General features: G+C 51.2%; 1 protein-coding gene across 7 annotated transcripts in view; it reads right to left on the minus strand.

Moving 5' to 3' along the window:
- LOC123929077 (myosin phosphatase Rho interacting protein) overlaps positions 1-11039 on the minus strand; it is a 154217-nt gene extending 143178 nt beyond the window's left edge. For 3 of the 7 annotated variants that reach the window (XM_045984312.1, XM_045984311.1, XM_045984310.1), the window contains exon 1: positions 10397-11039. In XM_045984312.1, the coding sequence (XP_045840268.1) occupies positions 10397-10519 (123 nt within the window). In that variant the 5' untranslated portion in view covers positions 10520-11039. The remainder of the gene's footprint in view (positions 1-10396) is intronic. The other 4 variants (XM_045984313.1, XM_045984309.1, XM_045984314.1 and 1 more) reach the window with 2 other exon arrangements.
- Between the last annotated feature and the right edge of the window lie 794 nt (positions 11040-11833).

An 11833-nucleotide genomic window follows, 5' to 3' on the forward strand; every position in this document is an offset into this window, starting at 1 on the left:
TGCTTGCCGAGATGGCATCTGCCTGTTACAAGAGCTGTCTACAGGCTGTAGCAAGGAACCGCTATTACCTGTTTAGACCCTAGACAACGGTCCCCTTGGCAAAAGGCTCCCCTCCCTGGAAGCATGTGGGACCTGTAAAGTCTGGCGATAAGCGGGGAGACTGGAAGGAGGAACCTGCTGACTGAGGTGAATGAATCAATGCCAGGGACCAAAGGGTCAGGACGTGCCCCTGCCACATCTCCCACCCACCTGCCCATCAGTTCGGGACAAGACCTGTGCTGCCCTCTACCCTCCAGCTGTTTCACCAGGCCCAGGGCACAAGGACTGTGGTTCCCAGACAATTGTTGCAGGGACACCAGCAGGACAGTGACTTCTCTTAATCCTCTCCTACCTTACTGATGACAACTCAGACACTTCCGTGAAAAATGACTTCTGAAATCAGGATCTGCCACTGCCATTCATGGGACCTGCACTAGGTACTTCTTGGAGCTTGGCAGGGGCTCGGAGGTGGCTGCTGTGCCGACCACTGCCCTCCAGAGCAGCCCACGGCCTCTAAGGGTAAGTCGTAGGCTAATGGCAGCTGGCCTCTTCACTTCAGATCCTCTACAAATTCTTAAAACCAGTTTCATCTTATTTTTAAAAAAACCAAAGCACACAAAAAATAGTTCAATCTTTATACTTAAACATGTTCTGAAAGTCAAACCCACAGAAGCAAATCGAACATGGCCTGGCCTTTCTGATCCCAAAGGGCTACGGTGAGGAAGTTGCTAGGGCGGGGCCAAGCAGCTGAGCAGGAGAGGGGGCAGTCTGGGCTTTTGTTCTGTGGGTGTGGAGGTAAACGAGAAATGGAGCTAGGGGCTCAGCTGTCCCAAGGAACCAGGGAGGGGGTTCCCTCTCTGGGCCTATGTTGAAGAAAACGAACCCCACTTCCTGAGCGCCCACCAGGTGGCCCACCATTTACAGATCCAGCACCCGCCACCCTTGCACCATCTTCACCACCATCACAGGCACCCACGACACGGGGACTATATAGTCCCCAGTTTCCAGAAGAAGGACACAGACGCTGAAACTCTGAGTGACCTGCTCCATCAGCATAAAAACAGAGCCAGGATGTGAACCCAAATCTGAGCTGAAAGCCCCCAGTGTCGACCATTCCATTCCCTTACATGAGCACATTAAGTGAAAAGTAGGACTGTGTCAGATTTCTAGGTCAGAGCAGGTCCCCAAGCAGAAGACAAATGAACGCCCCAATCCCACTGAGCCCTGAGGCTCCCCACACCCCAGGTCACTCACCAGCCCCAGAGCAGAGAAGCTCTGGATGTGGCACCTGGAGACCCAAAAGATGTGGACTCATTCTCTGGTTCAACTGGGACTCCCAGAAGTTGCTCCCCCATCCTTTGGCCCCTTTAGCTACTGGCCAGGACCATTCAGAGGTAAGACACTGTGTCAGAAGGGGTGCCATACAGCCTCCCCGGTCCGTCTGATAAAAGGAGTGCTTTAGGACCTACAGAGATCAAGGACACAATTATTTCCTGATTCTGAATTCCTTAGGGGAAAAGCAGTGCTTCCTGTTCAGGGCTGTGCCGAAGGTGTGGTCACTGCCAAAGGCCAGTAGTCTGTTTGGGGGACATGGGGCCACCCTAAGGCTGAGAAGATTTTAGGGCCTACATGATGACCTGTGAAATGTCCTGCCCCCCTACCGTCCCCACATTTACCCCATGCACCCCAGCTACTAAGGAATCCATTCTCGGGGCAAGGCTCTGTTTCTGATAGCAAAGGTTAACACTTTCAATTTATCAGACACAGGGAGGTCAAAAAGAACTTTGGAAAAACCCACACTGGCCTTCCTGTGACCGAGGCAGGTCACTGAACTGGGTCTTAGCGCTCCATCTATTAATTGGGGACAACCCTTCACCTGCTTAATTACTGGGAGGGGTATCACCTGGCCCTGCAGACTCCTCCTCCCAGGGCAAGAAAGCAGACGTCCATTACACAGCTTTGATTTTGTTTGCAATAGCCCAGCCTCCTACAGAAACAGTACTAGGTGAACAAGTCCCAGCTGCCTTCCCAAGAGAAGGGAAGACAGACTTCCGGTCTCACAAAGGCCGGCAAGGAACAGTGTGGAACTAGGTTCTAGTCCCAGTCCCACTGCTGGGCAGATCAGTGACCTCGGACAGGCAGTCCCAGCTCCCTGAACCTCCACCACCCCCTGCTACAGGGGCCCATCCTGCCACCAGCCCTCCCCAGCTGCCGAGAGCAGAACGAGACAGATCACGGCACACAGCACGTGACGCAGCACAATGGAGGCTCCAGAGGATTCGACGTGCCCAGCTGCTCACTCTTGCTGGAAGCTGCGCCCAGCTGCCCCAGAGATCAGGCAGGCCACCACCCAGCACAGGGTGCAGACACCACGCTGAGCATGAGGGCAGAAAGGCGCTGGAAGGGTTACAGGCTCCAGGCAAAAAGCAGGCTGTGGTTTCATGTGAACTAGGATGACCCTGATGGAGAAAACCAGCAAGTGGTTTGGAAGATTCGAGTTCCAGTCTCCAGAGACAAAATGCCAGCGAATCAACCCACTGGCTCTCTTGCTCCCAAAGGAAGTGATGATATAAAGGGAGCGGTGGTGCTGGGCACTCAGGACTTCCATGCCAGGGCAGCTGGGAAATCATCCTCGGATCATCTCACAGAACTCTACACTGCTAAAACTGGAGGAACCACAAAGTCTGCGGCAGGTGACTGCCGCCAGAGATGACTGGGGGCCCCATGGGCAGAAAGCAGAGGTGTCTGAGAAGCCAAGTTCCAGGCTTCAACCTCATGTCGCCCAGAACGGTGTCACTTTTTCAGTTTCACACATGGCACTTCCACATCCTTCAAGGGAAAACTAAGTGATTCAGTTCAAGTCTGAGAACTACTGACCTGGTCCAACTGTGGCACTTCAGATGGGAAAGGGAGGCCTGGAGTGTGAGTTGCCAAGAATAAAAGGAAAGCCTGTTTCCTCAGGTTAAATGCTTCTAAATTAGCAGCCAGCGTTCGTCACTGGCTCTTGTGCCTCCTTCCCCCCCAGTCTAAAGATGTTGGCAGTAGGATGCTACCTCTTTCTCGTCTCTTTTCCCTGGTTGCAAGGCTCTCTTCTTTCTTTCAAGACTAAATGGCAGCTTGGGAACAATTTAAAGATAAACATTCCCAGTCAAATTTCTTTATTTCGGCTAAACAGCATCAGGGTTCTAGTAATCAGGAAACAGCCCAAACAAAGGCTATTCCCAACACGACAGGCCATCAGCGCGCTTCCTGGAATATTAATTACCACAAAGGGGGTTTAGTAACCTCCACAGGCCAGGCCAGCACCTTCCACCCATTCCATTAGTAGACCACTCCCTGTAAACAGAATGGGGGCACCAGCTTTATAGGTGGGAAACCAAGACTCAGAGAACATAAGTGACCTTCCTGGGTCACCCTGCATGTCTGTGCCAAGAATAGAACATAGGTCTTCGACTACAGTCCTTCTGTGTGGCAAAGGAAAAAGAACTCAGAGAGAAAGGTCAAGTAGCAGGCTAGAACACACGGAAAAAAAGCAGCTCGAATACAGCTGCAAAACACTCCCAAACACAAAGGGCTGTGTCAGAATGCAGTCACCGCAGCCAGCAACGTGCCTGGAGGGGGCACGCCAGCCTGCCCCCCCCAAGCTCTCACTGGCTCCCTCCAGGACAGGCCCTGCCGGCACCCTCCTTCCTCCTGCTTCCAGAGGGGGAGTGGGGATCAGCGCCTCAGAGCCCTCAAACGCCACTAAAAGGAGTCCACAAGAAGATGTGACGTTCAAAGAAAGAAGCCCCAAAAGTTGGCAAGAGACACCAAGCAGAGGACACAAACAGGAATAACAGCAGGAGAGAACCATTCCGGGAATCCTCGGAACACAGGCTGTCTGCACAACACCCCCAAGAGGGAGGAAAAACCCTCAAACACAGCCTTTCCACTCAGCACTCCCCAGACGAGGGTCTCTAGGGCCCCGCAGTGGGCCAGGCTGCTGCAGCTGGAGCAGCTCTGTCCCACACGGTGGCTCCTGAGTTCCCAGAGAGTAGCCAGCCAGCCTGAAACGAAAGGTGCCATAAAGGTAAAATAGTAACTTCTATACATGTTGAAATGGTATTTTGGATATGTGAGGTTAAACAAGATATAATTAAAACTAATTTCATCTATTTCTTTTTCTTTTTACTTTTCTAATGTAGCAAGTAGGAAATTTTTAATTACATATGTGGGTCACGTTATAGTCCTACTGGACAGGGCTGGTCTAACCCATAGGCCAAATCTAGCCCCTGGATTTTTTTTTTTAAGGTCCCAAAGCAAGGACAGTTTTTACGTTCCCACGTGATTATGTAAGTACCTTCATGAACTCCTGGATTTTGGCCTACAAACCCTAAAGCTTTTACGATCTGGCCCTTTAAGAAAGAACTGGTCAATCCCCTGGTCTAGATTCTGAAAACAATCAGATATTTACTCTAATGGCACCAGGAGCAGAGGGCAGGTTTGGGATGCGTATGTGTGTGAGTGATTCTTGCACACTCATTTTTAAAAATTGAGGTAAGAGTCCCATGGCATAAAATTAACCATTTTAAAGTGAACAAGTCAGTGACGGTTAGTACATTCACAGTGTTACACAACCAGCTTCTCTACCTAGTTTTTAGACATCTCATCACCCCCTCAAAGAGAACCCTGATCTCATTTGCACGAACTTCTTCTGCACCCCCAAAAACCCTGGTAATCACTAATCTGCCTTCCATTTCCATGGCTCTACCTATTCTGGACATTTCACATAAATGGAACCATACAGTATGTCATCTTTGTGCCTGATTCTTTCACTTAACATGTGTCTGAGGTTCCGTCATATTGTAGGATGGTAGGTACTTCATTCCTCTTTTTCTGAGTATTCTGTGATATGGATATACCACAGTCTGTTTATTCATTCGTCCACTGATGGCTATTTGGGTTGCTGCTACCTTTTGGCTATTACGAATAGCACTATTACAAACATGCATGAATATACTTGTTTGAATACTTGTTCCCAATTATTTTGGATATACATTAGGAGTGGAATTACTGGGTCATATGGTAATTCTTTTGAAGAAATGCCAAATTGTTTTCCACAGTGGCTGCACCATTCTCCATTCCCATGAGCAATGCAAGAGGGTTCTAATTTCTCCACATCCACATCAACACTTACGACCTTCCCTTTTTTAATACAGCCCTCCTAGAGGGTGAGAAGTAAATAATTCACTGTAGTTTTGATCTGCATTTCCCTAATGACAAATGATACTGACCATCTTTTCCTGTGCTTGTTGGCCGTTTGTAAGGTCTGGGATTTCTGACATAGCCCCTGCCAAACCATCCACCAATGTGCACATAAATTATAAATCTCAAAGGGGTGGGCATGAAATCTCCCCACTGTTTATGGGGATAAATGTCAAGTGAAATAAAGAACTTCCACGCCCTAGAACTTCTAAGAGGGTCACAGGGAAGGTAAAGGGAAAGTCGTTGAAATGATTCACAGAGACCAAGTCCTGACCCACCCACCTCTGTGCCTGGGACTCTCACCCCAAGAACCCAGGCAGCCCTAGCAGTGGAGTGCTGCACAGCAAGGGGCACAATTAGACCAAGAGGTCTGAGAGGAGATGCAGGAAGACTAGAAGAGCCCTACAGAAACCAAGACCAAACTCCTCATTCTTCAGATGGGAAAATCAAGGCCTGAGGAGAGAGAACAACCCAGCCAAGATCCAGCCAAGATCCCACAACAGAATAGCAGTAGAAGGAACTAGAACTTAAGTTCAGATGCAGTGACTCCTTCCACAAAAGGCATACCTAAAGTCCTACAAGTCGGCAGGAGGATGACATATCACGAGGACAATTCCTACCACGAACCCCAGAAACCCACACTGAAGCTGGGATGAGGACCTGGGAGCCAAAAACCCTGGGCTCCAGACCTTCTGCTCCCATTGACTGCCAACCCGATTCACCTCCCTTCCCCATCTGCTCCCCCTCATTTCACTCCATGTGGCCTCCTGAGTGACTGACTACACTGACCCCCATGACTTCAGAATTCCTACCGCTCCCACGCCCCGCACCTAGCTCTAACCATCTGCTTGCCTGAACCAGTGATTCCACCTAAGGACCAAACTAAACCTCCAACTCCACGGGATCAAAGTCACTCTATTAACTTTGTCTCCACCCCACTCCAAAAACCTACTCCTTATCTGTTATTCTCAGTCTTTGCTGAAGGTACCCAAGTCTCCTCAATCCCTACCTCCAAGCAACCACCAATACCCTGTCCTTAGTATCTCATGACCCCTTCCATCCTGGCCAACAGTGACCTGGAGAAGACCTTTACTATCATTTACCTGGACAATTTAGAGTTCTAGTTTTATGCTGAAATTATTTTTCTAAGACAAAACTCTGAAGGATTAGAAAGTTAAGCATAAGAATAACTACAAGAACTACAAATGTGAGGGAATAGTTTATAATCTTGAAAAAAAACACCTTCATAAGCATTAGATTAAAACTACAAACTAAAAAAGAAACATGGAAATTTAACTGCATTCTTTTTTAAAACTACCATATGAAAAAGAAATGACCATACATGACATTAGAATGGACATTGTGGGAGAAACTATGCGCAATATAGGACAGGTTCAGATTGAGATCTAGAGCAGGGGTCAGCAAACTGGAGGGTACGGGCCGAACCCTCCCAGCTGCCTGTCTCTGTAACTCTGTAAATACAGCTATACTCATAAGTTTACGTATTGTCTAAAGTGGCTTTGCACAATGGCTTTTATGCTACAATGACAAAGTTGTGTAGCTGCCACAAAGATCATATGGCCCACATGGCTGAAATACTTACTATCTGGCCTTTTAGGGAGAAAGTCAGTGGACACCTGACCTAGAGTACAGACGGAATGCTCCTAGAGACCAGCTGAAGTCAGGTGAGGGGGGCAGCCAAGAAATTAACCCAACAGAAAAACAGGCACACAGTATGAATGGGCAGTCCACACCAGAAACAAAACATATACCATAAATATTGTAAAAAGAGGCTTAGCCTCATTAGTAATTAGGAAAATTATTAAAGAATTAAATCACCTGATAATATCCAATCCTGGCAATGCTATGACACAGCCTTTTTTGGAAGGCAATTTAGTGATATCTGTAAAAAAAAATTCAATGTGTTTGATGTTAACCCAGCCATTCTATTTTTAGCTATCTGCCCCCAGAGAAATAGTTGCATTTGTGCACGCACACACTCACCCAAAGCATTTAGAAAACTGTTCGCTGAAGCATTCGCTGTTTGTAACAGCAATACCCAGAAGTAACCCTGCTGTCCATCAATAAGGGAATGGTTAAATGGTACATCCCCGATGGCACTATTTGGAATACGTATAGGTCGCACCATGAAAAGAGCTGTAAGACATACCATTAAGCAGGAAAAAAATATGCTGCAGAGCAAATACAAATATAGTCTGGGTTAAGTAAAGGTTTTAACTGTGTATTCGAGTCCATACGCATGTAGAGAAACGCACAGGACTGAAGGATACACGCCTTAAAGAGGGGGTGGCCTCAATGATTGCTGATCTATCTTCCAGCCTTGAAGGGCTAAAATAAGCTCAGGACAGGGAGGGGCAGCAGGAAGCAGGGCCTTGGGGGAGAGTGATGGGAACCAATTGGCTGAGGTTTTCTAATGGAGCCAGAGGATGAGAGTAAGGCTGGGGGAGGCCGGATGCAGAGAGCAGCAGCTAAAGCTGTTGGCAACAGCCCTGAGTCTCCCTCCTTCTCTTTTCAAGAGCAGTTTCTTCCTGAAAGATCCCAGGAGGTAGGGGGCTGGCCTAATCTCTCCGGGCACAAATAACCCCACTCATTATTTCAGAAACTACCATCCCAGTTGCGTCCTGAAGGACTCAAGCCTGTTGAAAATCCACAATTCAAATGTGAATAAAGTTGAAGAGTAAAGTGCTTTAAATCTGCAACACTCTCTTGATCCAATTAATAATCAACAGATTTTTTTAAAGAAAATTTAACAGATCCGACTCAAATATGGAGATGCCATTTGTTTATCTAAGCCTAAGAATCAGAGAACAGTTCTTTTTTTTTTTTTTTTTTAAAGATTTTATTTATTTATTTGACAGAGAGAGAGATCACAAGTAGGCAGAGAGGCAGGCAGAGAGAGAGGAGGAAGCAAGCAGGCTCCCTGCGGAGCAGAGAACCCGATGCGGGGCTCGATCCCAGGACCCTGAGATCATGACCTGAGCCGAAGGCAGCGGCTTAATCCACTGAGCCACCCAGGCGCCCCCAGAGAACAGTTCTTATGCGGTGCAAATATCCAATCTACCAATTTTGGCAGCTGCCTGGAATAACCAGGAAACTCCGTCAGAACAATGCTTGCCAAGCCCATCAACTTCCTAAATCCAAGTTTACCATTCTGTGGGTGATTTTGTTTGTTTGTTAAGTTGTAAGAGAAAAGTTTAATGAGATACCATTCCTTGCTTTTCAAAGGGTGAGAGAGGTAAGCCAGGGATCCCTACTTCCAATTTACAGAAAAGGAAAAGCAACTATATAAAGGCAAAGGGACTTACTCAAGGTCACACAGCTGAAAGTGACAGTGAAGACAAAAGATCTCCTGACTCCTGGTCCAAGGCCCTCATTAATCACCACATAAACTGCCCCCCTGCCAAAGGCATCCAGTTGAACAGAGTGTGTGTTCCTGAAAAGCCCAACCCAGAACACTTTACCAGGAAACTGAGTTCTACTCTTCCCAAACTGACCTGGTCCTTCATCCCAAAAATCTGTGACTGTAGCCTCGAGTGTTTGGTTAAGCTTTTGGTTTTAGATGAAAGGAGTTTTTTTTTCCTGGGTGTTGGGATTCTGATCTCAGGGGAAGACACCATGTCTCAGGCCATAACCCCTGCCCTGCCAACCTACTCTGGCCTACCATGTAAACAATTCAAATCCTGTGAGTACTTAAGTAGCATTAAAAAAAGCCGGGCCTATAGTCCAAAGCAATGTTTTCCATCTAAGGGGTTCTCCTGCAAAAGGAGTGGCTACAACTAGGTCACACTGGACTGGAATGTGAAGGGAGCTCCCCTGGCCTCATGGGTGGGGGTGGGGGGAAGCTCTAAAGAAGACTGAGACTGGGGGAGAGGCAAGGAGGGGCCACAGACACATCCCAAGTGGTGGTAGACAAGGCTTGTTCAGGAAATCCAAGGAATCAGCATTGCCCAAGGGCCTGCAAGTGTTCCAGAGAATCCTTGGGATCCTGAGGATTCTCTGGAACACTGGGGGCTCAGGGAGCAACCAGTACAGGGGTTCCCAAAGGCCAGTGGGGACTGCAGTCCAACTTCTTAGGGAACTGTTACAATATAAATTCCTTTATCTTCTGTATCACTCCAGGAATGGGGCCCCAGGACTCTGTATTTTTAGCCTGTGACTCTGAGGCAGGTTTGGGAGCTATTAAACTAGTCCAAAGCCCTCATATGACAGATAAGGCCAGGAGAAGTGAATGGACTTTCCCGAAGGCCTGCCAGGTCTCCTTATTCCTTGCCAAGCGACCAGAGAGCTGGGAGAAAGGGTGGGGAGAACAGCCCCCACCTCTCCCATTAACAAAAAGGCCTCCAGTTTAAATTCAAGAGTAAGACCCTCCTCCCCCAACTTCAGAACCATTCCCCTCTCCCATCATTGACAGTGACAATGATTTAGAAAACGGGCAAACGGGTCTGATGAGAGGGAAGCCCACAGTCCACCCCACAATCCTGTTCCTTTGGCCACTCTGGGTGGACAAGTCTAAGTCGGGTCCTAAAACGGACTCTATGGGGGTACTGCGAAGCAGCAAGCAATCCCCAAGCGCTCTGTTCCTCCTAAGAAAAACCAGGCATTTTTGAGTCACCCAAAAAGCATGAATCACACGGCAGGGCTATGGGAACGGGAAAGGATGTTATTTTTCGGCATACTTGAGGATTTTCCCTTTGTCCCGGCTCTATCAATACACTTCCCGCTCCCTCCCCCCTCCCAATCTCCATCCTCACTACCCTCCCCAGGACTCACGCACATTTTTTCTGCTCCGTTTCTTTTTCCCCTGGGAGCCTTCAGAGGCACCCCCACCCCCGCCCGCCTCGGGACCTGGATAACGTCCGCTCTCCTCTCCACAGCAGGACGGTGGTCTCACGGGCGTCAGAACTGGGGGGACGCGGCCAGCGCCCCGGAGAGGCACTCTCGCCCGCCTCGGACGACGGCTTAAAACACCTAGCGCGGGCGACTGCGCGCCGGGAAACTTCCAGCCCGAGGGGGCCGCCGGGGGTCGGGGGCCGCCCGGCCCGGGACCCGGGTCTCCACCTCCCGGTCGGCCCCAGGACCCCCGCCCGCTCACCTGCGTCAAGTCCTCGTCGTTGAGGAGATGCGATTCGCGAGGCTTAAAGCAGTTCTGACACTTGCTCTTGTTGAAGATGTTGGCCTGGAATTTCCTGCACGGGTTCTCCTTGGCCGCCGACATGGTCGGCGCGGCAGCAGCACAGGCCCGGCGGCCCGGCCCGGCTCGCGCTCCGCGGCGGACGGCGGACGGCGGCTGGCGGGCGGCGGCACCATGCACGGCGGGCCCGGGGCGGGCTCAAGCCGGGCTCAGCGCGGGCGCCGCGGCATGCCCCCGCCGGCCGGCCGCCTCACAGCCGGGCCGCGGACGCAGGCCCGGCCGCGGCCGGAGCGCGCCCCCGGCGGTCAGGGCGGCCTCACGGACGCCGGGATGCGGGCCGGGCCTCTCCTCGCACGACGGAGCGGCGCTACACGGCGCGCCGGGGCACCTCGGCGCCGAGCTCCGCGCCCGGGCCCTCACAGAGCGCGCGGTGCCCGCCGCCCGCCCGCACAGCCGCCGCCCGGCCGCCGCGGGCCCATGGACGCGGCCTCCCGGGCCCGCTGCCTCCCCGCGCTCCGGCCCGGTTCTCAGGCGCCGGGTCGCCGCTGGTCCCCGGGGTCGGTCCGCGCCGCCACCGCTGCCCTCGGCGCCCAGCGGCCGCAGCAAATGGTAGCGGAGCGCCTTGCGCACTCCCGGGGCGGGGCGGGGCGGGGCGGGGCGGGCGGGCGCGCGGGCGGGCTGGCGGGCGGGGGAGGAGGGAGCGATAGGAACAGCGCGAAGGGCGGGGCCGCGCCCTCCGTGCGATCGGCATCCCTGCAGGCCAATGGGAGGGGAGCGCTCCGGCTAACAAAGGAAACCTTTGGCCAATGGAAATCGGGGGCGGGGACAAAGGGCAGCCGGGCGCAAGGTAACTTGTGTAGGCGAAAGAAGGTGGGGGCGCCGGGATGGGACATTCAGGTTTGGTGGACTGGCGCCGAAGCTGGCTGGGTCCTGACAGCTGCAGGGGCTGGGGCGGGGGCCCGTGAGGGGAGGGGCGGAGCCGACCTCCAGGCTGGCTCTACAAACCTCTGGCTCCCAACCTTGCCTTCCCTAGCCCTGTCTGGACACCCGAGCCCAGCTCTGAGCAGATTCATTTAGCACCTACTGTGTGCCAGTCCCGCCCTCACCTCCCGCGAGGTAGTGGTCATAGCATTATTAATAGGGACTAGATACTGTTCCGAGAGCTTGATATTCATCAGCTCATTAAAGTTTCCCAGCCTCTCCATCATCACCCTCATTTTACATATGAGGAAACTGAGGCTCAGAGAAGTTAAGAAATAAGAGGTAGAGTTCCAAGGGATGACTAAGAGATGTCAGCCTTGAAGAGGTGTCACTTCTATTGTGGGAGATTAGTGAAGGCTGACTTCATGCCAGGTACTGAGCTAGGCATTCTTTCCCCCATTATGTGTTTGAGGAAAT

The sequence above is a fragment of the Meles meles genome, chromosome 18, assembly GCF_922984935.1.
Source record: "Meles meles chromosome 18, mMelMel3.1 paternal haplotype, whole genome shotgun sequence".
Taxonomy (NCBI): Eukaryota; Metazoa; Chordata; class Mammalia; order Carnivora; family Mustelidae; genus Meles; species Meles meles.